General features: G+C 42.7%; 1 protein-coding gene across 5 annotated transcripts in view; it reads right to left on the reverse strand.

Annotated features, from left to right (window-relative positions):
* The window catches only part of LOC124555728 (ATP-binding cassette sub-family B member 6), a 144,974-nt gene that overhangs the window by 106,610 nt on the left and 12,236 nt on the right, over window positions 1-26,128 (reverse strand). For all 5 annotated transcript variants that reach the window (XM_047129748.1, XM_047129745.1, XM_047129747.1 and 2 more), the window contains exons 2-6: window positions 24,752-25,081; window positions 21,212-21,411; window positions 16,644-16,791; window positions 16,361-16,544; window positions 16,064-16,230 (exon numbers count right to left, since the gene is read on the reverse strand). In XM_047129748.1, the coding sequence (XP_046985704.1) occupies window positions 16,064-16,230; window positions 16,361-16,544; window positions 16,644-16,791; window positions 21,212-21,411; window positions 24,752-25,048 (996 nt within the window). In that variant the 5' untranslated portion in view covers window positions 25,049-25,081. The remainder of the gene's footprint in view (window positions 1-16,063; window positions 16,231-16,360; window positions 16,545-16,643; window positions 16,792-21,211; window positions 21,412-24,751; window positions 25,082-26,128) is intronic.

Genomic DNA, 26,128 nt, shown 5'->3' on the forward strand with positions numbered 1-26,128 from the left:
GGGGCAATCTCGAGAGGAAGCAGCGTGGTCACCCATGCAGCGAGGGGATGGAGGTGGACAAGCACCCTCATGGGCATCCTTGCCACACGTAACACATTTGGCCGGATTGGAACAGGACTGGCTGGTGTGATTGAACTGCTGACACCGACAGCAACGCGTAGGGTTTGGGACGTAAGGGTGAACGGAAATTATCTCATAGCCTGCTTTGATTTTCGATGGGAGTTGAACTTTGTCAAATGTCAAGACAGTGCGGGTTGGAATGATGTTCGTGTCAACCCTTTTCATAACCCTATGAACAGCCGTTACGCCCTGGTCAGACAGGTAGTGCTGAATTTCTTCGTCAGACAATCCATCGAGAGAGCGTGTATAAACGACTCCACGCGAGGAATTTAAAGTGCGGTGCGCTTCAACCCGGACAGGGAAGGTGTGGAGCAGTGAAGTACGCAGCAATTTTTGTGCTTGGAGGGCACTGACTGTTTCTAACAACAGAGTGCCATTCCGCAATCTGGAACAAGACTTTACCGGACCTGCAATTGCGTCGACACCTTTCCGAATAATGAAAGGGTTGACCGTGGAGAAGTCGTGACCTTCGTCAGACCGAGAAACAACAAGGAACTGTGGCAACGATGGAAGAACTGTCTGTGGCTGAGACTCAGTGAACTTACGCTTGTGAGCAGACATAGTGGAAGGTGAGGAAACCATTGCGGAAGAATCCCCCATGATTACCGGCGTCTCCGATGGCGCGCTCCTCCCTTGTGGGTGCCCTCTCTGAGGGCACTCCCGCCTTAGGTGATTGTTCACACCTCAGGTCACACCTCCCGACAAACGGACGGAGGGACCAATCGGCACTTTCGGAAGGTATCAGCTCGGGTAATCACCCCTCCCTGGGCCTGGCCGTTACCAGGGGGTACGTACGTGTCCTACCTGTCTACCCGGGGCGGGGAATTACGCGTTACCCCCGTCACCGGCTACGCACAAAAATGCGTGGGTCGGCCTTCAGACACGCACAGGGAGGAAAAAAGAGAAAGGGAAAGGGAAAGGAAAGGAAAGAAGAGGGGTCTCAAACGCCGCAGCGGAGAAAAGGGCAAAGAGAAGAGGTAAGGAAAAGAGAAAGGACGAAGACTTGCAAGCGTAGAAAGCACGGAATTTGTAACAGTTTCGAGCGTCCGTCTCCGGACGTAGGCACAAACCATACTCCCAGAGGGGGAGAAAGGGAAGGAAAGAGCCAGAGGTGAGGGGAGGGGGGGGGGGCGAAGATGGGGGACGGGGAAGGATGCGGAAAGGGAAGGTATGCAGCCCGGAAAGGAAGGAGGGCCACATTAGCTCAGGGTCCTGTGTTCGCTACGCACGTATCCACAAAAGAGTTGTGGACCCCCTGGGGGGCACCACTATAGTCTTGTCCCACTCCCACTCCTCCCGTTCCTGCTCCTGCTCTTCTTCCGCCACCACCTAGGACATAAGGTTTCATGTGGGAAGTAAGGTTCCATGTCAGACCTGTATACCACTAATGACACTAACTTTTTCAAGGAGGAGAATTCCTTCAAAGGCTAAGATCAAAGCACACCTGTTCGAGTGTCCTGACATCCAGATATTTTTCATTTAATAGCACCATTTTTTAACAGAGTGACTGAATGGTGATGCGTAGTCCTTTATCACCCACAGTTGCCAATTTATTTATGGAGGACTTTGAGGATACAGCACTGAGGACTTCAGTTTTGCAAACAACATGCTTCTGGATGTACATAAACGATACCTGGTTTTTTGTCTGGTCACAGGGACATGATGTTCAACAGATTTTTAGAGAACCACTATTGTCTTCATCTGAGCATTAAATTTACCATGGAAGTTGAAAGTGATGGGATGCTTACAATAAGCGAGACTGACTTTGGGACATAGTATTTACCTAAAGCCGACTCGCACCAATTGGTATCTACATGCTAAGAGTTACCGTCCACCATATCAATGCAGCCGTGTCATTAAGATTCTGGTACACAGATAGTATGCCATTTCAGACACGAACAATTTAACGCAAGAATTTGCACGTCTGATAGCTGTTTCTAAGGAAATTGGAAAGTCTTAGAAGCAGATTCGTTTGGCTATGGAGTTTGGACCCTCTCCAAAGGTACATTATGAGGAGACTAGATCTGTGGCCTTTATTCCTTATGCTGTGGGCATATAATTTACGACTGGAAGAACTTTAAGTAGTTTTAACATTAGTAGTGTGTTCTGCCCACTTTGCTAGATTATATGTGGAAGATGATTTGGGGCTTAGGAAGCCTGGCATATATAAAATTGTGTCAGTGTGAGAAGGCTTACATCTGTTGTTTGATTCGCATACTACAGGACAAGTCCATGGAACATCACCATCATACAAGGCTACAACAGCTTAAAAAATCGGGGAGGGTGAGAGGCAGGAGGCAGGAGGGGTGTGTGGCTAGTGGCTCAGAGGGAGTCAGCCAGTTAACTGGTTAGGATTGCAGGATGCAAGGGTGGCAGATATATGGGCTATGCATATGATGCACAATTTTAGTAGCCAGTGAGAAGGAATGCACACTGAAGGTGACGTGGGGACATGAGCTGTGTGGGGGCGACAGGAAGGAAGGAAGGAAGGAAGGAAGGAAGATTAAGGTTCAATCTCCCGTCGACATTGAGGTCATTAGAGATGGAACATAAACTTTGATTGTTTCAATGAGGGGGGAAAGAAATCAGCCCTCGCATTTGCCTGGAGCAATTAGGGAAATCATGAAAAACCTCAATCTGGATGGCCGGATGCAGGTTTCAACTGTCGTCCTCTCGAATGCAAGCCCAGTGTGCTAACCACTGAACCACCTTGATCGGAGGAGGTGGGGGAGGAGGGGTGTGGAGGTGTGACAGGACAGATGATGGGCAAACTATTAGGTGGAGGGTGTGGATGGGGACAGTGGGTTCCCTGAGATTAAAACCAGGACAATTACAGGATCGGAGGACGAGTTTTAAGGATAACTCCCATCTGCTTAGTTCACAGAAGCTGGTAGTGCAGGGAAGGGTGCAAATGGCCCCGGTTGTGAAGCAACCACTGAAATGGAGCAGGTTGTTCTCAGTTGCAGGATGCACCACTGGGTGGTGCAGTATTTGTAGCAAAGTCAATATAGGATTTTGCTGCTTTCACAGGTTGCCAGGCCTCCAACGGGGTACAATAAGCCAGTGATATGACTAGAGTAGGTGGGGCTGGGTGGATTGGGCAGGTCTTTTACCTCAGTCTGTCACAGGGACTCCCACTCCCCACAGGGGTTGGGAGTAGGAGTGATATACGGATGGACCAGGATGTTGTGGAGGTTGTGTGGGTGATGAATATCTCTCAATCCAAAAGTGTTTACATTCTACCAGAAATTTCCTACATTTATAATGTTAACTTTTTTATGCAAATTCCTAATTTTGATTGGTCAGAAAATGTTTTTAACATTTTCTCACGGAACCTCTTTTTAAAAAAGCAAGTCACCTTATACTCAGCATTGTCTTATTAAACTCAGATTGCAGTTTCATCTCAAGATCAAGGTGCCAAAGCAAGGCCAGTACCTCAATATATGACCAGAAGAAGAGAGAGTCACTTTGAGCCGCACTGGCAGACGAGTGACATCAGCATAGTCACACCCACCAATGTTTTGCTGTGCCACTGCAACCACCGTTCTTCTTACGGCTAAGCACAGTACCACTCATCCCAGTCCCCGATCGTCAACTGAGAGAAAAGTGTCATCTTCTAATACGCCAGCTATGAGATCAATGTACTATGCAGAAATCCACATGAAAGTAATTTTGTCTGAATCTAGTGATGCATTAACATTAAGAGGCAATTATAATTACTTCTGACATTCCTGTGGAAATGGATTGTACAAAATAAAGTAATTCTTCTTATCTATGTTATAATAAAGTGAACTAATATCCATTCGGTCTCCTCCCAGAACAAAGTAAAGAACTCACTCTTGCATCAACGAGTATATTTTCATCCGGTACAATGAGGGTAAATAAGGTTTTAAAGGAAATTAGTCCCTACTACCTAAATTGAACAATTTAAATAATATAAGCTAGGGGTTGAAGACAGAAACGACCACTTTACTGAAACAACTGGGCCACTGCACTGGGCATTTGTTTGCCGCTACCACCACAAATTCATTGCTGCAAGAGATGCATTGGATTGAAGTCTCTTGCTGAGAAAACAGAAAATTTTGCTACATGATGCACAGAGTACTGTGGGGGCATGAGAAACATCAACCCCACACACAGTACTGTTCATCACCACTAACACAGATTTGTCACCATGAGGTGTGGGGCGAGTTGAAGTCTCTTGCAGGGAAAACAAATTCTTACTGTGATGCATTGCAGGGGTAGAGACAGCATGATGTGACTGTACTTCAATACATTGCAACAGGTTTCTAAGAATGTACTCTGCACTGAGTACTGCCCCATCTGAGGTGCAAAGTTTGTAGCCACGTGGCTCATCTGTCACAATGCACGTGCGGGACCGAGCTCTGATGTTGTCACAGAGGAGAAGAAGAGAACTGATCAACATTATGTCGATGGAAGTGTCACTAGGAGTGAGGCTATTGTCTAGCTCAGATTAGCCAGCAACCATAGTAGCCAGGGTGTTTGGTCACACAGCAGAAATAGGAGCTTTGTCCAGCAATGGTCAGAGGCACATATAGAAGGAACATCGTTGGCTTTACAGATGATAACAGCAAAAATAGGTGATTATGGAACAGGGCTGGGCTGTTATAATGTGAGGTTAAGAGCCATCACAGTATGTACACATGTATGTATACGTACATATATATGTATGTATGTCTGTGGAAAAACTTAAGTTAATGAGGAGGATTATGAAGAACAAACCCGTAATGTTTGGACACAGCATTACTATAGTTCAATTCTTTTATCTTGGCGGCTCACACACGCCTGCCCAGACATGGGAGATTGCTGCGTTGCCAGTTGCAAACAACGCACGCGCCAAGAGAAGCAGTGCCACAGTATAGTATAGTATAGTATAGTTCGCAAACTTACGTTTAGGGGGGGGGAGCGCGCAGTTTATGAAGTAAAGCCACCATGGCCGCATTAACCCTTACGCTGCTACAGAGATGTGCTCCCCGCATTCCGCGCTGTGCGCGATTTTGTCATCACTGCACTGCTCGCCTGTGCAGACACATGGTGTTCCGACTGCTTTGACACACTTATCATTCGATTTCACAAAAACTATTTGACCCAAAAATTTGATTTTTTCACATCATCTTGATTGATACCTTCCCCCCATAAATGACTTAATTTTGTTTTGATGTTCAACACAGTTATTGTGCAGCATTAAATGTAGTAAACCATTGCACGAAATTTTGAAGAGTATGCAGAGGTAAAAGTCTATAGTGTATACCTTCCGTATGGTCGATTTTAGTTGCCACCATGTTGAGAATGAAATGTGGAGAAGATACCTAAATTTCATATAAAATTTACTGTATAATAATATCTCATTTAATTTAAGTACCAGATAGGTGTCGTATATAATATTGAGAAATATTCAGCCTTTCGCGACTGTAATAAAACTTTTATTTACACCAGAGTCATTTCGCTTTTTTCTAAAACGTTCTGATTAAAATAAAGTTGGCAAAGTACACAAAACTTAATTGTGGACATAATAAAACACAGAAACTAAAATCTATTTTCAGTGAGGCGCAGAGCGCAAACAATGTGTGTTTGTCGCAACGGACAGCAAATACTTGCCAAAGCATAGGTCGGCAAAAACATTGAATATGATGTTGCCAAATCAGCGAAGCAAAGAATTACGTCAGACAATCAAGTAGCTCGGCAAAGTACCAGCCGAAATTCTGCTCTAAATAATACTTTTGATACTGTCGCAAAAGAATATATCTCACTATGAATAATAAAACAGCGACTGCGGAAGAGAAGATAAACAAACAAAACAGATAACATGAATATTGTATGTGTGCCTTTTCATTGTTTTTAATTGCTGTGAAAAGAAATATTGGAGGACAAAATTAGAAAAACCGAAAACTTATGATTATAATGAAGAGACAAAGCACTACAAATTTAAAAAAAAATTACATTCAAACGAATAAAATACATGATGTAAGACACTTCGATATTGTTTTTAAATAAAGAAAATATTAAGCAAAGAAAATATTAAGCATCGAACAAGGTTTGAACTCTGAACCTTGAACGTAGCAGCCAATCACCTTAACCATTACGCTGATGCAGCTCGTCGTTTAACGGAACTCATGGAGGACTATAAAACATCACGCAAAATACCGACAAACACTGTTTGTAGGACTATGAATTACTGACGTTTCGTCGAAGTACAATAGGAAATAAACAATTACCGCTGTTCTTTATAGCGAAAAAGCGGTTCGTGAGAATGATACAAACACCTTGCCTTGCTATTGCCTGAATTAGGAGGCTTATTGCTTGTTTGGTTTAATTAATTAATAGAATATGAAGCAATTGGTATAAAGAATGTTTTTTCCAAACTTTCTATAAAATAAAGTCTGCTATCAAGACATTGCTTTTGTTCAATTACTTTATTTATAACTGAATGTTTCCAAAACTGAAGACACTCATCCGTGTTCTGCACTGCAATCAAGCTCTGGCAACATCGTTCTCTGTTCATTGGCTGACTATGTTTTGTGATATCAGATGCGCAGAACGAACCTAAACTCGGCCACCGTCGTAAATGACGTGCACTATAGTGTCCTCCTCGACACAGTCAAGGTGGATAAATAACTGGTCGTAACACTGCAAAGTGATATGAAATTGAATGAGCATGCGAGAACTGTGGTAGGGAAGCCAAATGGTTAACTTTGGTTTATTGTGAGAATTTTGGGAAAGAGTGGCTCACCTGTAAAGGAGACCGCATATAGGATGCTGATGCAACCTATTCCTCAATGCCGAATGAGTGTTTGGAATCCGTACCAGGACGGATTGAAGGAAGACACTGAAGCAATCAGAGGCGGGCTGCTAGATTTATTAATGCTTCAGGAACTAAAATGGGAATCAATGGACGGAAGGAGACATTCTTTACGAGAAACACTATTGAGAAAATTTATAGAACCAACATTTGAAGCTGACTGCCAAACAGTTCTACTGCCGCCAACATACACTGCGCGTAAGGACCACAAAGATAAGATACAAGACATTAGGGCTCATACAGAGGCATATAGACAATCTTTTTTCCCCTCAATCTATTTACGAGTGGAACAGGAAATGACTAGCAGTTGTACAGGGTACCCTCTGGCACGCACCGTACAGCGGCTAGTGAAATATCCATGTAGATGTAGATGTATGCAGAGCAATTTCAAAGACTGCTGTAAATTTATTATTTGTCTGCACTGAATGAATTTCATATGTTTTCTGTCCAAAGTGTGGACTGTGGCATCTAACTTCTTCCAGACATCACTCTTCCTCTCATGGGGCACATCTGCAACTGCATTGCATTTTGGTATCCATGCCTGCCGATAATGCCATGCCAATGAAGGCTGCAAAACCAACGGTCCTGGAACCCAGCGAACTGGTTACAGCAGCCGCCAACAGTGTATGCCCACGTTGTCCACGTTGTGTGTATTGGGAGAGCCTTTCATTTCCGAGGCGCAAAGTTAAGATGGCTGCCAACTCAAGTCACTTGTGTGTTTGCTTGCTTAGAAGCCTGACCTTCTGATATTCTGCCACACTTAGACATTTGCTCGTTTAGGGGTATATCTTTCTCAGTTTGCACTGTTGACCATTCTGGCTCATGTATGATTTTGTTTGGTTAGCTGTTTGGTCGTTAGAGCTCTCAGTATCAACAACTTGGTTCGACTGACATACTACGCCATTTTTCTCCCAGTTTGCAAATTCATACTTTTTAACCCACACTCTGGTAGGAAGTTGCTAAAGTGGTGATAAGTCCGTTTCACGTGTGAATCAGTCGTGTTACACCATAACAGATGATCAGTTTATGGAGTTATGTCAGCAGCAGCAACAACTACAGCAACAACGAGCAGAGCTTCTGCAGTGTGACCACGTCAAAAGCAACTGCAGCAACAGGTGATGCCAACTCCAGTTCCCCACCCTCCAGCTTTTGGACCATTTGATGTAGGTATGGAGAGATGGGACAATGCCTGACACATTTCTTGCTCAACTGCAAGGTAAGAAATGTCGCCGACTCTGTAAATATGAGTCCCTTTCTCCTTCCTTCTAGCTCCTTTCTTTATGATTTGGCGCAAAAGCTTTGTCCACATAGGGACCCCACTTCACCGAAATTTGACAAGTCATGTACCACATTTTGAGGGTAAATCTTATGTTGAGGCAGAAGGCCGCAAGAAAAATTGGTGATGAAAGCAAGTTATCAAGTCTTTCATGGGATGGAGACCAGAGTTGCAGGGTTCATATAGAGAACGTAAGTTTGATTGTAGTCAGTGTGGCTTATCTTACACCGATTTTTTTTACACGAGATGTAATAATTCGATTAGCTCCAAACAAATGATTCAAATGGCTCTGAGCACTATGGGACTTAACATATGTGGTCATCAGTCCCCTAGAACTTAGAACTACTTAAACCTAACTAACCTAAGGACATCACACACATCCATGCCCGAGGCAGGATTCCAACCTGCGACCGTAGCAGTCGCGAGCTCCAGACAAGTCACTTCAATTGAAGGCCTTATAGTGTCTTGAAAGGAGGATATAAGATGAACATCAACAAAAGCAAAACGAGGATAATGGAATGTAGTCGAATTAAGTCAGGCGATGCTGAGGGAATTAGATTAGGAAATGAGACACTTAAAGTAGTAAAGGAGTTTTGCTATTTGGGGAGCAAAATAACTGATGGTGGTCGAAGTAGAGAAGATATAAAATGTAGACTGGCAATGGCAAGGAAAGCATTTCTGAAGAAGAGAAATTTGTTAACATCGAGTATAGATTTAAGTGTCAGGAAGTCGTTTCTGAAAGTATTTGTATGGAGTGTAGCCATGTATGGAAGTGAAACGTGGACGATAAATATTTTGGACAAGAAGAGAATAGAATCTTTCGAAATCTGGTGCTACAGAAGAATGCTGAAGATTAGATGGGTAGATCACATAACTAATGAGGAAGTGTTGAATAGAATTGGGAAGAAGAGAAGTTTGTGGCACAACTTGACTATAAGAAGGGATCGGTTGGTTGGACATGTTCTGAGGCATCAAGGGATCACCAATTTAGTATTGGAGGGCAGCGTGGAGGGTAAAAATCGTAGAGGGAGACCAAGACATGAATACACTAAGCAGACTCAGAAGGCTGTAGGTTGCAGTAGTTATTCATAGATGAATAGGCTTGCACAGAGTAGAGTAACATGGAGAGCTGCATCAAATCAGTCTCTGGACTGAAGACCACAACAACAATAACAACAACAACAACAAGATTTCATGACCTGTCTCTCACTTATGTGACACAGTTAACTGTTTATGGCAGTCCAGGAAGACTTTGTTAACAAGTGGCACATACTGGAAATGGACTGTAGTTCTTCCCATAGTAAATCATCAGATGACACAGTGGGGTCTCGTTCTCTAGGGTCAGACATGCCCAGATCCACCTTCAGTTATTAAAAAGCAGTCTTGCTACTGCTCTGTGAAGCAACTTAATAAGGAAGATACCAGGAATCAGTTTTCCCCGCCACCGAATCAGTCTTCATGTAAAAGGTGGAGTGATTATCGCAATTCCCAGTCTGGTATGGCAGATGGTAACGACTGCCCTCCTTCAGCATTGGGTAGTTCCTCAAATTGTAGGGCTCATCCCGGTTGGCATGACCGGCCCTCAGCATTGCACAGTTCCTCAGATTGTAGAGCTCATCCAAGTATCAAAAATGTCTGTATTTAAATAACACTTGTTTCGAGTGTGAGTGCAGGGGCCACATTGCCGTCATCTCTGCTACACTGTGTCTCTCCTACAATGTCGACCAGTTGTCTATTGACCCATTTCCCATGCCGAGCTCACGTACCTGACAAACAGGTCTTAAGTTTAGCTGCAACTGTCTATTTTGGAACACGCAGTTAAGTTTCAGCTCGATTACAGGGTTGCAGCCTCACCGGTCAATTTGGCTACATATCCTGAGTTGGGTAGCACAACATCACAAGCAGTTACAGAAAGAGTGGTTTCCTATAATCACCAACTAATTCTGCCAAAGAGTGAACTGGTTGTGGCATTAAAATACACTTTAAAAATGCAGTACAAAGGAATTGTCCTAATGGGATGGAAATTTGTAGACGTGATTTGTGTGTATAGACAAACAAATGATCACAATTTCAGAAAACTTGGACAATTTATTTAAGAGAAACAGCTTCACAAATTGAGCAAGTCAATAAGGCGTTGGTTATGCAAGCAGTTATTTTGGCTTGGCATTGATTAATTGAGGTGTTGGATATCCTCCAGAGCTATATTGTGCCAAATTCTGTGCAATTAGTGCGTTAGCTTGTCAAAATACTGAGCTCGTTGGAGGGCCCTGCTCCAAATGCTCTCAACTGAGGAGAAATCCAGCGACCTTGCTGGCTGAGATGGGGTTTGGCAAGCACGAAACAAGCAGTAGAAACTCTCACCATATGCAGCAAGTTGCTGAAATGTAAGTCCAGAATGGCTTGCCATGAAGGGCAACAAAACAGGGTACAGACTATTGTCGATGTACTGCTGTGCTGTAAGGATGACGCGGATGAGGACCGAAGGGATCCTGCTATGAGAAGAAATGGCTCTCCAGATAAATCTTCAGCCTGGAATCTCACTGACTGGTGTAGAATTGCCTTTAGCGACAAATTCCGCTTCGAAATGAGCCCCCATCACCAGCAAAGATGTATTTGGAGGGGTCTCAAACAGTGGTGGGATACCAACCTGACTCGCCCACCACATGACCCTACAAGCAAGAATGGTGGTCTGTGGTGTCATTTCTTTTAATAGCAGGATTTCTTTGGTCGTCATCCACAGCAGCTTTACAGCACAGCGGTACATTGATGATATTCTATGCCCCATTTTGTTGCCCTTCATGACAGCCATCCTAGGCTTACATTTTAGCAAGATTATGCCCACCTCCTCATGGCAAGAGTTTCTAATGCTTGTCTTCCTGCTTGACAAACCCTACCTTGGCCAGCAAGTTTGCCAAATCTCTTACCAACTGGGAAAGTTTGGAGCACTATGGGCAGGGCCCTCCAATCAGCTCATGATTTTGATGATCTGATGCATCAGTTGCACAGAATTTAGCACGAGATCCCTCAGGAGGGCATCCAACAACTCTATCAATCAGTGCCAAGCTGAGTAACTGCTTGCATAAGGGCCATAGGTGGACGAATGCATCACTGACTTGCCCAATCTGTAAAGCCCTCTCTCTTTAATAACTCATGAATTTTTTTCTGAAATTGTAATCATTTGTTTGTCTGAACACACACATTTCATCTACCAATTTCTGTCATATATAGATAATTCCTTTGTGGTGATTCGTTCTTTTTGAGTGTATAAGAATGTGCCAGTCAACGAGAATTATTAGTTGTCGATTCTGCCTCATCATCGAATATTTTTGGACTGAACACTTAAGGCATTTGATTTCAAAGCTGCAGATCATGTTAATTTAGTGATAAACAGTTGTTTGAGCCAACGTTAGGTAAAGAGAGAGATTTTCTGGCTTACATTCAGCTTAAGCCACCAGCGACCTCAAAGTTTGGCCATGCTCACCCTTTCCCATTTGCTATGAGATATGTAGTTAAAGCTGAATTAGACAGACTACAGGAATTAGGGCTTATTTCACCTGTAGCATCAAGCCACTGGACAACACCATTGGTAGTGGTTAAAAAAACTCAATGGAGCAATTCAGTTGTGTGGCAATTTTGAATCCACAATTAACACCCAGTGTGAGGGGGACATTTATCCAATTGTTCATAATGAGGAGTTATTGGGGAGACTGGCTGTTGGGCACTATTTTTTGAATACTGATTTGCAAGATGCCTATCTGCAGTTGCCCCTCAATGCTGAGTCACAGCAATTGCTCGTTATCAATATGCCATTTGGCTTATGTAAGTTTACCAAGCTACCTTTTGGTGTTGCTCAGCCCCTGGGATTATTCAGCATTTTATTGAGTAGAGAGTTTGTCATATCCTGAAGTGTGCAACTTATCTGGATGATTTAACTGTGACAGGTACCACTAGGTGGATAATATTTGTAAAACTTACAGGTAGTGTTTCAGGCACTGGAGGACAGTGGTCCGCATTGTTAAGTTAGGAAAGTGTACTTTTTTGCACCCACTGTGAAGTATTTATGACATTCCTTAATTAAGGAGGGAATTAAAACCACTGTGACCACATCAGAGCTATTACTCGGCTGCCCATCCCTCTGAACTTAAAGAAGCTGCAGTTATTCTTTGACTAGATCAACTATTACAATGAATTCATGCCAAATGCCTTAGAGCTCTCTCAACCTCTCAATCAACTTTGCACGAAAGGTGTGAAATTTGTTTGGTAAGATGCTTGTCAATGAGCTTTTTTGTGACAAACACTGTTTACACACTACTCCTTTGATCAACAGAAAAGCTTAATACTGGCTGTCGACACACGACAATATGTGATTGGTGCCTTACCGTCCCACAGAAATCCAGATAGATCAGAGCAACCAATTGCTTTCGCATCCAAGACTATCTCGCCCACCCAAACGGATCACTCCCAGATAGAGAGAGACACTAACCATAGCCTACGGTGTTAAGAAGTTTCATTTTCTACTACATGGCTATAATTTCACTTGGTCATAGGTCATAAACTGTTGGTATCATTAGCCAGACTTCCTGACAAGACTGGTCAGAGACTACATCATTGGGCATTATTCCTTAGCAATTATTTTTATGATATTCATTTTTGAACCATCGCACAACATGTGAATGCTGGTTCATTGTCCACGTGTCCTGATGCGGAGTTTAATAGGGAGCAAACAGTTTGTTTTGAGCTTGACTATTCATTAAGACACAATCCTGCAAGATTTTCCCATCACCACCAAGGAAGTAGCAGCAGCCGCAAGTCACAAATCAGTGTTGCTGCAGTGGTTCAATCAACATGGCTCGTGCACCTTCCTTAGGACACCCATCCCAATTTTCCATCTTACTTCAGTATGAAAGAACGTTTTAATGTATGTCAGGGAGTGTTGTTGCCTACAATGAAGAATGACAAGTGCCACATTGTAGATCCAACTTCACTCTGTCCACGGGTCCTCCAGTTGTCACATTCTTCTCACTGGGGCACATTTCATTTGAAAGCATTAGCTTGACATCATGTAAACAGGCCTGTGATAAGCACTCATATCAAATGTGCAGTGAGACTGTCTCATCTTATCACAGAACCAGGTGGACCCTTCCAGAAATCTTTTGTGGTGGCATCAACTGTCCCAGCTGTGGGATAGAGTGCACGTGGATGTCACCAGTAATTTTCCAGGGGAAATTTGGGTGACACTGGTGGACGCCCTGTCCAATATTCCATATACGGCACAGGTGTCTACCACAACAGCAAGATCTACTATTAGGGCACTCCGAACTATATTTGCAACAAAGGGTGCATTAGTCATGCTGGTCTCTGATAATGGCCTCCAGTTTACAACACCAGAGTTTCAGGCGTCCTGTTGTCACAATGGTATCAGTCATCTAACCACCACTCCCTTCCACCCAGCTTATAACTCCAAGGCAGAGTAGACAGTCAGGTTGCTTAAGACCCAAATGCGATTGGTGGGGCAAACTAAGCCAGTAGGTGAGGCTCTTTCACATTTCTTAGCCACATACCACACCACCCTGATAAATCGGTGTAGTCAGGTGGATATGTTGCAGTGACAACAGCCCCATGCATTGTTCGATCTCTTGCACCCTACCCCCAACTCCCAGTAGCCCTATTTTATGCCCCACTTCCTGAAGGCTTTGTTGGTCTGGACTTGTGTATGGTTTTGACAGGTTAGCTCGCTGGTCATTAGAACTCACTGTTGACAACTTGGTTAGGCCCAGACATAGTGTAGCGTTTTCCTCAAGTTTGTGAATTTATACTTTTTAACCCATACACCAGGAAAGAGTTGCTAAATTTGTCTAACAGCCTTCACAGTCTCTCATCATACAGCTTCATTGGAGGCCATCCAATCTCGAGAGTCAGTCATTCTTGCCCTGTCAGTGCAGCACTACAACAGCAAGATCATGCACTCACATTTTGTGCTACATTTCACCTGCATGGTTTAGTAAGAGGGGGACCATTCAACAAGTACAAGTAGAAAACAACCGCAGCAAAACCCTCCTCAGTCTCATGATACGTAACTACAGCAACAAGGATGAAGCCAGTATAGCACTAATGTAGAAGTGGCACCTTTATTTCTAATATACCGTATTTACTCAAATCTAAGCCGCACTCGAATCTAAGCCGCACCTGAAAAATGAGATTCGAGAAAAAAAAAAAAAAAAAAAAAAAATCCCGACTAAGCCGCACCTGAAATTTGAGACTCGAAATTCAAGGGGAGAGAAAAGTTTTAGGCCGCACCTCCAAATCGAAACAAAGGTGGTCCATTGGAATATGAGACACAATTTAGGTCGAATGAATGACGATACAGCTACAGTAGTTTGGTTCGAGTCGTAAGCTTAGCAGTTAGGCTTTACCAAGTAGTCATTGCTATGAGTCAGGCGCTCCATCCGTATTTATACGGGTACCCTTCCTTTTTCACGTGCTTCGTCTGGTTTGAATCGATTGCTTATTTTGCTTTGATCTGGTAAGTGCCATTTTCTTTGTTATAGGTGTTTACGTCACTCTAAGCTGAAAATGCATTACTGTACTGTGTCATGCATTGTTTGTCGCATTCTGATAGAGCGTGTTTATGGCCTGTCGCCACTCGCGACATGGCTTGCTTTTGTGAGCACTGCCGCCACTTAAAAAAAAAAAAAAGAGAGGAATCGTCTCATTAGCGAAACAATGGCAAGAGACTGCTATTTGTTGTTACTTACACTGCTGCTTTCTTTGATAATGATCAACAAGAACCAAATAATAGACTGCGTATGATAGAACATGTTCTGAACGAGAGTTGGGCGAAAATTTTTCTCCATTTGAAAATCTTTGCGGCCGCTTCTTTAGTACATCAAATTCTGCACAGAAATTAGAGTCATCTTAGATTTAAAAATCTAGTCAGTTGCCGTGCTTCATTTCTGACTGTATCACTATTACGCATAAGAATAATACGAATATAAACATGACACGATACGTATATTCTTCCGCGTTTGCTGTTGTGTCACTCTAGTTTCGTAGTTTATTAGGCAGACAGGATTTAAATGAGATAGCAGCAAACACGAAAGAATACATAGCAAAATGTTTATATTCGTATTATTCTTATGGTGAAGAGAATACTTCATGTGATTCACATTTCATCAGGCAGAAAAAATTCAGAACGTAGAGTTGGCCATATTGATAAACATCCCAAACAGTCTTGCCAGTCGGATTTTCGTATTCGTATTCTGCTACATTCGAAGATTAACAATACGGAATTTGTATTTACTTCGGTGGATAATGTATGAAAATGCAATGGTCGAAACTCGGGGCGGAGAAAAAAAAAAAACCTCGTCTTCCACCTTTTTTTTTAAATTTATTTACTGGCGCAGAGGTTTCAGCGCCAGTATTTATCTTTGTGCCTACAAAGCATGCCTGTGTAGAGCTACATATATTCGACGGCAGAAGTTAGTTGTGGCAGCACCTACCAACATTTTTCAGAACTTCCGCTTGCTTTGCACTCGATTCTAAGCCGCAGGCGGTTTTTTGGATTACAAAAACCGGGAAAAAAGTGCAGCTTAGATTTGAGTAAATACGGTATGCAACTCTCGTGATGAGGCTCATACTTGCTCTGTTTCTATTCTCTAATCTGTATACAGCTTTTCATCGACACACATAAACATATATAAAAGTATAGATTTTAATGTATACTGCGAGTATCATGTCTCATTACACTCTATCACATAAAATAATTTTAACAATCAAAAATATGCTTATGTTATACTGACACAAAACAATGCCTCATGCTACACACCCGTGAGAAAACAGTAACAAACCTCTATTTCCCGTGTAGTGTACTGCTGAACACGTATCCACAGAAAGGATCGTAAATTATTTAATAATCCCATTCCTCCAGTCCCTCCACCTTGTAGAAACTTAAATGCTACGTATGTTAATATATAGTCCCAACGAAACACAACAGGTTCGTCTGCCATGCTGTCAACTGCAACAAAAATCCCAACACATGATCTAATAAATATAGTACACAGTTAGTTGTTAACTTACTTGCTACACCATATTATGATATGTGTGATGAAAATGACGACATGGTTTGAGGGACAGAAAATACTAACCTATTAATTTGCTGTAGATAGGGACATAGAGATTTATAATACGGCCTCCTGCTAGGAGTAGTAAGCAAAAAACTACTCTCAGTTCCAGCAGAATACTTTTCTTTGGCCATAAGAATGGGAAAAGTTTCTTCAGCTTACTCCAAAAATTCCTGAATGTGGAACCCTGAGAAGTGGTGTCATTTCCCTGTAAAAGGGAACATTTAATATTATTACAATAGTAATGTTTCTTCTCATACATGCACATACTTTCACTAAATCAAAGTTAAATGGCACAATAACCTACCATGGAGATACGTAGGTCATTGTGAGAATGCAGCTGAGAGTAACTTGATGGTGATAAAACACCTGGTGCACAGAACCCAAGAATAAAAAGTGCAAAACAGCCTGTGTACCTCAAACCAAATAAGACCAACTCAATTTTCTCAGATAAACTGAAAATGAGAGGAAAAAAAAGTCAGTGTCATTGATATCATCATTCTGATAATTTCATAATAAAAAACTATTAATAGTTTCCATAGTTTTCAAAATTTTCATGGTTGTCTGCGGGGGTTTTTGTGGCATGTTAATGCAATGAAATCTCCACACGTTACTTGCTGTATAAGATCACACTGTAAGCACAATGTTCTGAAAATGCTCTTCTCTTGTGCCACCTTGAGACAAAGTCTGTGAAAGCAATTTTCAGATTCCGAAAGTTTGTGCCCACACTATAATCTCATGAGGCAAGAAACCTGTGAAGATTTTATTGCAATATTTCAACCAATAATAAGACAAAAACCTTTAAAATTGTGGCTTGTTGACCACTGATAAAAATGTGAAGGAATCATCCACTCCAACAAATGTTAAGATCTATAGGTGTGTGTGCGTGTAATCTCACTCTCACCCCCCCCCCCCCCCTCCTTTTCCACAATCGCCTCAAACCATTCTAAGAAATCACCTGAGGCTACATCAACCTGCTCCACACAGCACAGAGTCCACTTCCTAATTCAGGTTATGATTACAGCCCACAGTCTAATTTGGCACAGCAAATTTGTGCATCACTCTCAAACCTCAGTGTACTCAGTTCAGGTTAGTTATTTGCTGAAGTTGTAAAATTCAATCTCCTGTGGCGATTTTATTCTATATTTGTCATATTGTAAAATTAAATGGTTGTTTTTAAAAGATAGACTGAAGTGTAGGCTTAAAGGTGTTCCAACAAAATCTTGCACTGAAAGTTCAAAGGTGGTTCACCCAGAAAATGTGGCATCACCCTCAAGGATTTCCAACAGAGACAGATTCAAGAAGGTGATGTAATGACTCCAAGCTTCATGGTTTCAAGCAGTAAGATATCTAACGACCCCCTACAGGTGAAAAAATTATAATGAATCTTTCATGAATTTAGGATTTGCTGATTCTAACAGCTCACTTCTCTGCATGTCATGTACTAAGCTACTTCTGAATAGTTCCATGGTACCTGCTAAGATGTGCTGACATTTAGAAAATGCTGTTGATGATGCGGGCTTCAATCCATAACCAGGTTTGAGGGAGGGAGGGATGGATCCATAACCAGGTTTGAGGGAGGGAGGGATGGATCCATAACCAGGTTTGAGGGAGGGACGGGAAGTGAGCGAAACACCAATGGCAGAGAAAGTGCAATATGCAGCACTAAAATGAGTAAGGGAACCATAATTAAGAAGACTCAGGTCATGGGCTGCAAGAAATTGGTCAATGGGGGGTAATGGGCATTAAAATCAACAAGGTGGAGGAAGGGAAGGGACGAGGAGGGCAGTTAGGGCAGCAGGTGTACGTGACATGTCAGGAGGGAGACAGAGATTGCAATCCATGACCACAGAGTCCAAGCTGACCCAGACGGCCACTGCTTCCAATGTGGTATGGAGGAAGATCCATGTATTTACGTCATCAGTATGGACCAACGTGCAAACACCACAGGGAGCTGCAAAGAGCCACCCCTTTTCCAACAGAAAGCACGCAATCCACAAAGGGTCAGTGAGTGAGCATCAGCAATACAAGATTCCTGGAGAATGACACAAGTTGCTGAGTAAAAGGAAATAATGGATTGCAACTCCGAGAGGTGACAGTAGTATCCATTACAGTTCCATTGAATAAGCATTGAATGGGAATCCAAATGAGAAGCAAATGGACTGGGGCCAATCATGCTGCCAGGTCAACATTCATAACCAATGAAGATGGGGTGCATCCATAAATAAGAGGTCAGACTAGGGTTCCAAGGGGAGAGTTTGGCACTTCTGAGGGCACCGGAGGGGCCTTCTCCTGGAACCTATGTTTCTTCTCCTTGCCCTTCTGTTTTATCAGTCAGGAAGGGAAGGGCACAGAGGGAGAGCAGGTTTCTGCGCGAGATCCAGAACTGACAGAATGGGCAACCTTGGGGCACATGGACTGTGTGACCCACAGCCAAGTTGTGGTAGCAGGCCTCTGGCCTGGGAGACAAAGAGGGATGGGAGGGGTCCCGGCAGGGAACCCCATCACCAGCAGGCACCGAAGAAGGGGGGACACTTCTCTGGCCAATAAGGGTGTGTGGCACTGGAGGGGAGGGCATGGGAACCACAGGGGAAAGGGGGAGGAAAGAGGTGCAGCACTGGAGTAATGATGGAGGAGAGGGGAAGGATGTAACAGGAGTAGAGTTAGAGGTCATCGACACAGCATGAAGTCTGTCATATTTCAGATGAGCCTCAGTGTAGGACAAATTATCAAGGGACTTATACTTCCATATCTTCTTCTCCTCCTCATGAACCAGCTAGTCTGGCGAGTGTGAAGAGTGACTGTTGTGACAATTAACACACACGGGTAGTGAAACACAGGGGCTCCTCTTGTGGGGTGGGTGTCCACATTCATTCACCGCACAGAGGGTCCATTGTACAGTGGGAAAGTGTGCCCAAAACTCAAGCACCAAAAAAACCTCATGGGTGGCAGAACATATGGCATCGCTTCACATCATCCCGATAACACATAGCCTTGACCTTCACAGGGAGGGTATCTACCTCAAATTCCAGAATAAAGGTGCCGGTATCAGTGCAATTGTCCTGACGACCTTTCTAAGCACACCAAACAAAATGAACACCCCATCACTCCAGATTGGCTCAGAGTTCATTATCAGTTGGAAGGATGAGATCCCTATGAAAAATGACTCCCTGAACCATATTCAAAGACTGGTGATGAGTAATGGACAACAGGACAAAACAAGATGGTCACAGGCATGAAGAGCTGTAGATTTGGCAGCAGAGGATGCTTTTCATCAACCGAGAACCCGGCTGCATCTTACTGAGAGACCTCACTTTGCCAAACTTATCTTCAATGTTTTCCATAAAAAATAATGGCTTGGTGGTGGTGGTGAACATGTCCCTGTCTGTTCTAGTGCAGACCAGGTTGTGGGGTAAGTGTCCCCTCCCAAGCTGACAAGCCTGGCCCTCCTCCAAGGGTGTAGCTGGGGAATGGAAGGCACAGTGTCATAAGAGGCAGCTTTAAATGATACATTACCAACCGAAGAGATGGCCATAGAAGAACGACCAGTTTTTTGGAGATTGATGTGTTTCATAAGAAATGCATCCACCCTCATACCATCCACTCTGATCAGGGGCTCTCCCCATGGGTGCCCACCCAGCCACAGCAAGGGCTGTCTGGCACAGACCCCATTGCCGAGTTCCAATGGCCCAGAATGACCAGCAACTACTCCTTAGAACACGCAGGGAGGCAACAGTTCACGTATCAGAAGTGAGATTCCTGTGTTGTCACGGGGCTCAGCCCGCTGGGTACTCAACAGTCTCCCCACACAGACTAGCTGCATGAGCTGGTGACCTAGTGAGGCAGAGGGGGTCTATGATGGTAAAAAGAAGAAGGGAGGCAGAGGGGGAGAGGCATCCATGCCACAGATGCTAGGGACAGAGTTTTCCCTAAATGACTCACACTATGGAGATAAAATTTAGAAGTGGAGGTCAAACCCCACAGAGGGACCAAAACTGACATAAAGGAAGGATGAAAAGGAAAAGCAAAAGGCAAGGGGAACAAAACCAGAAGGAATATAAGCAACGAAGAGGGCATCCAGGTCGACATAAGTAAGAACACAGAGGGGGGAAGGTGGCAGAAGGCAAGGAGTAACGACAGGGAGAGAAGGGCCTTGGGAACAAAATCCAGCCTGGGAAGGAAGAATGGGCCACAAAAGCTCAGGCCTCCTGTGCACGAAGCACAAATTCACGAAAGAACCATGAGCCCCTTGGGGGTATCAGGAGGATTATCCACCCATGATCTCTCTGGTGCCTGGGTGTGAATACTAACCAGTATTCCACCCAAATCACTGGGAGTGATTTTTTTCCATTTCTTTTCTTTCTCTTTCCTTCTTAGGATTAGTAGGTTCAGTCCACCATCATGTCCCCTGGTGGCTGCCAAATGATGTAGAGTTTATGGCTAAAAGGATTGCTGGAGCTCACAGTCCCCAGCTCGGGAACTCCAGGTACCCCAAAGACATATCCAGCCAAAGCTGAGTTCCCTGAGGTACAAATCATTTGGCATGACCCAGGAGGAACTTCCAGCTTATCAACTGCATAGGATGTACAGACCATTACCCTCCATTGACACGAACCTGAATCTTATACCACACACTTCATGGGTTTTGACAGGCTGTAAACACTGCATCCATATGAAGAATATCCTATTCTTAAACAAGAGAAAGAGAAAGAGAGAGAGAGAGAGAGAGAGAGAGAGAGAGAGAGAGAGAGAGAGACGTAATCACATCAACACTTAAGACATGACACAAAAACAATGATGGAAAGCATTAAGAGGAGGTGAACAACTGAATATTTCTATATAATTAATTCTTACATCTAAGGCATGGGAACTTACTTTGCAAAGTCAAACCACGAATCCAGTTTATGTATGTCAACAAATACAATATTTTCCTTCACGAATGTTAAACTCCAAAACAGCAGCAATGTAAGACTGTGGCCATACGGTGGAACTGATGGTAACAAGTAATTACGCTCATCCATGAGTAGGCGCAATGCAAAACCGTATGTCACTACAGCAGAAATGCAATTAAGGATCTGTAATAAAATAATAAATATATAGTAAGTAATGTGGACTTGTGCATATATGTGAAAGAAATGGCCTGCCTTCCCCATTAGACTGTCCCAGACTTCAACTTCTAGATATTTCACATTGTACTTGTCCTCAGTCAAGTTATCACTAATGTGTAATGGGACAATAGTCAGCCCTTCTAGCTACACGTACACAACAGACTGAAGGTGAACTACCAGTCCCTGCACCATGCATGACTTCTTGCCTTTTTGCACTCAAGATATCATAGAAGATAATGTGACTTTAATAAGGTTCATACAAAATGCAATGCCCAAAACATGAACACATCAGAAAAATATACAAAAAGAACATGGTACAGAAACTGTTTCTTCAGAATGCATTTATGTGGTGAATAAATGCATCACTTTTATCATTTATTCACCATAATCAAACAGCACCTGTCAAGATAACTGATTTGAAACTACAACCAACTTACAACATCCGAGTTCCCTGAGGTACAGATCATTTGGCATGACCCAGGAGGAACTTGCAGCTTAATCAACATCAAATCTACACTTACAGCACAAGAAGAAACAATTGTCTGCTAAGAAATTTGACAATACAGGTAATGCCATTTAAAATGCAACAGATTTGAACTGTATTCTCACATTTCCGAATGGGTCCCAATTCTTTACGGTTCTCATGATAAACAATAAAACCCAAATAATTTTTTTTTCTTTTAGGAGCAGAAACTTATGATTTAATGTTGTCTAATTTCTATTAGTTACTTGGGAGATACATGTATATTCTCACATAAGCAGTGAAAATTTTTTATTGGCCAGTTTCTGTGTTATGGTATCATTTTTTTGTGCAAGTTATTTAGAATGCCACATAGTTCTTTCCCATTTCTCTTCGCAATGAAAAAGTGACGGTATAAACATTACCTATTCAATTGTAGATCTATACACAGTTTAAGACTGGTAGTGTGTTACTTACACCCATTGAAATAGTGTAACATTTTCAACAAAACCAATTAGACACAAAAAAGAAAGGAGACTTAAGGCATTGTTGGCTGAAAGTGCCCAAAGAGTTGGTCAACTGCTTTAATGGAAACTGTTTTCTTGCTCCACACTCAATAGCCCCTTTCCGTGCAGTGTATGAGAATTGTGTCTGAAGTGTAAATGTTGGCTACAGGTGACTAACATATGTATGCAGTGTGGTGTCACGTTTATGTTGACTGGTGACAAGAAAAGTGAGACGGTGAAAACTGGTACCAACATACAACCTAGCCCTCGCTAACAGAACTGAGGGGACCACTTTGTGTAACATTCCCACGCAACAGATGGATCACTATCAACAGAGAGACACGGCCTCATTTCACGAGACACTTCAGACAGGTTTTAAATTCAAACTTAAACACTGGCACAAAGTATCATTATCAGAAACTTTATCCCACCAACTCTGTTCTGCTCGGTGGCAAAATAATGATGGTGAAAATGTTTTCCACCATCATAATTTGACCTAGCTACCTACGGGTCAGGCACCACCACAAAACCCACAAAGGTGGGTATTGACGATGGAATGTATACTTTCAATTAAGTAATGTTTACTGGAACGTAGGTACTGACATTCACTTAAATAATAATATGAAGCCATAAAGTTAATGAACATGTTTCTACTTTCACTGTCTGGTTAAAACAACTTACAATTTAAGTACCAAATTGTGTGTAATATTATACACAACATTCCATTTTAATTTATTTAAAAAATTTAACTTCCTCTCTGTGGTATCCTGTGCTATCAATATATCCTGCGCTATCAATACCACACTCCACCAGCCCACATCTAGAAGTTGGCAGTAACTCATGTGACTGCAGTGCCAACATGCGGCCAGCTCCGAGGCACACCTTCAGCCCGCGGGCCAGTGTCAACACAGAGCTGACAAAAAGGATGCCCATATCATCTGTTCGTCAAGTTCTGCCTGTCTAGTGTAAACGTTGTCAGTTAGCCTCTGTAGATATTGTGGCTATCTAAATGGCATTTCTTGAGGACTCTCTTTGGACTGTGCTCTGGACTTGCTGTTATTCAAGGTCAGTAAAAGAAGTGATCAAACACTACAGGTGCAGCCCATTATTCTGCTCTCCATCTTGGAACCACCCACTCCTTTGCACCCACCACCAGACAACCAAACATCTGGAAATGGAAAAACTACGTTTGGTCACTACCAAGTTCTACTTCTCACTGTACAAATAACTGGTGCAAGTATTAATTGTGTGTATTTCTTTCAGAACAATGGGCCTTCAACTGACTGCTTTTTTTGTGCTTTTCAGAGGCTGTTCTTTCTAGTGATACTAATCCGTGCTTTCTTTAGTGGTTGTGCTCTATTTGCAAGCATTATTTGTGTGTGTTTCATCATGACCAGTCATGCGCAAGCACTGTCAGTATCTCAGATTGTCAAGATGCAGCAACTTGTGGGAATGACAACTGAACTGCTGTGCAAGCAAACTTAACGGCACCAGCACCAGCACCAGCACCACCAGTTTCCATACTGCAATTCTGAGTACTTAATTCTACACAAGAGTAACAGTTTGAGTACCACACACAGCACGCCTCCGAGTTTGTGGTGCATCACGCAAAAAGGACAGCCTCAGCTGCCTTCAACTCCTCCTCACCAGTGCTGGATGGGAGCCACAGATGTGAACATAGTACCATTGCCATTGTTGCAGTGTTAGGAACACCAGCAGTGGGAAGTGCCGCCCCCCCCCCCCCCTTTCACCTTGCCATCTTCTGGTGGGCCGCGGTGGAACCTCCAGTTGCCACTGCACCTCCATCAGTGAAAGAAGATGCTCCTTCCCTGGACATGGGTCTGCACCCTATAGCTCATTTTTTGGCCGATGGTTCCAGCTATTGGCAAAACAAATATTGGGCTGTGGGCAAGAAAAAGTTCCGGCTCCTGCCTCCTCAGTGGAGCCGTCCTAAAGGATGCTGCACCAATATCCAGCCAGTCTGACAGTGAGTTCTGCCAGTCTAGTCTCAGTGTTGTCCATTAGCCTCTGTCTACGTCATGTATATCGAACCAGGCTATCTAAAGGAATTTCCTTGGATCGTGGTCTGGGCTTGCTGTTATTACAGTTACGTGAAAAAGGTTTCTTAAACACTGTGTGTGTATCTCAATATTCTGCTCTGTCTTAGAACCTACCAACCCCTGGACATCCACCAATAGGATGAACAAACATACTCATTGTGTTAATACATGAGATAAGAAGTTAAATAAGTACTGGGAGAGAGTGATGTGGACAGTGTCTCTTATAAATTTCAAGATATGCTGACACAAGATATAAATAGCTCAAAAACTGGGATACTCACCATATATCCATATATGCAACCATCATTTATTACAGTGGCTTGTAAACCAAATCGAGTTATTGCCAATACTGGCAAAAACAACATTAACAAAATCTGAATTACAAACAACTTGGACTTCGGAAGCAGTGCTGATTCCACCAATGTTCCATAACGTCTGTACAGTCTCAGTCGCCATCCTCCTAGTAATAAAACCAGTCCACTGATAACACAGCTTGCAACTGTTTCTGTGAAACATGGTGACAGACCAGGGTGGAGCCATACTTGGCTCAGAGTAATATTTGGTGGGCAGTACAACATTCTGATCTTCGTTTATGCCTCAGCTATTATTATCTGAAAAAAAAATACAGATAATAAAAAAATGAACACGATCACAATTTCTACAATTACCACAACTAAGTTTCAAATGTTAAGAGACAGTTATAGAATGACAAGAATGGGGAAACAACCTGACACCTTTCCATAGGCACTGTCCTGGTATTTGAACACTGTTGTAACAAAAGTACCACATTGTTCAGTTCAGAGAGAAAGAGAAAGAGAGAGAGAGAGAGAGAGAGAGAGAGAGAGAGAGAGGGGGGGGGGGGGGGGGAGAAACTAATTTTGTACATATTTACTTGGCATTTTTCTTTTTGCTGTATATATTACAAATATACTAAATGAAATTGTCTGTTCTGTCCCAGCTGAAAAATAAAATTACATCGATTAAAATCATTAACACGTCAATAGTGTGCTAGAGAAGAGCAAACCATCATATGGCAGTAAATGCATGCATGGATTCATTCATTCATGCCTAAAGGAACAGACACTGCTGACAACTGACAGCCATATTAAATTACGAGATGTATTCGCAAATTGTGAATACGAATGTACAATGACTATATGATTTACTAGTAATATACGAAAATTTGTGCTTGGCCGCGACCCAAACCTGGCTTTCCCATTTTACGCAAGCAGTCACTCTACCTACCTCAGCAAAAACTTGGTGCCTAATTCTGATAGTACACAGTTATGACCTTCTGGAAGTACAGATTTTAAACTTTCAAGCACACTGTTTGTTTGTGTCACTTGCTATGCCCCAATGCAGCCGCCTAATGCCCAAATGCAATGTAGTCTACAGTGGAGTGAGTAAAGATCTTTATGAAACACTGTTGACACTGATAACGCGCTTTGTTCATTTTGTCACAGTGTGGGGTTTCTAACCTGCAGCATTTTTATATTGTGATTCACCACAGTGCTATTTAATGATTAATATCACTGTTGTGCATTATTTTTTTGGTTTTTAAAGCTGACATAGTTAAAGGGAAGTATATCTGCAAGAGATGCACTATTCATCAACAAGATAGGAAGGATTAAATTTTAAATCAAAAATCGTGAACCACA

Source organism: Schistocerca americana, chromosome X, assembly GCF_021461395.2.
Source record: "Schistocerca americana isolate TAMUIC-IGC-003095 chromosome X, iqSchAmer2.1, whole genome shotgun sequence".
In the NCBI taxonomy this organism is placed as follows: Eukaryota; Metazoa; Arthropoda; class Insecta; order Orthoptera; family Acrididae; genus Schistocerca; species Schistocerca americana.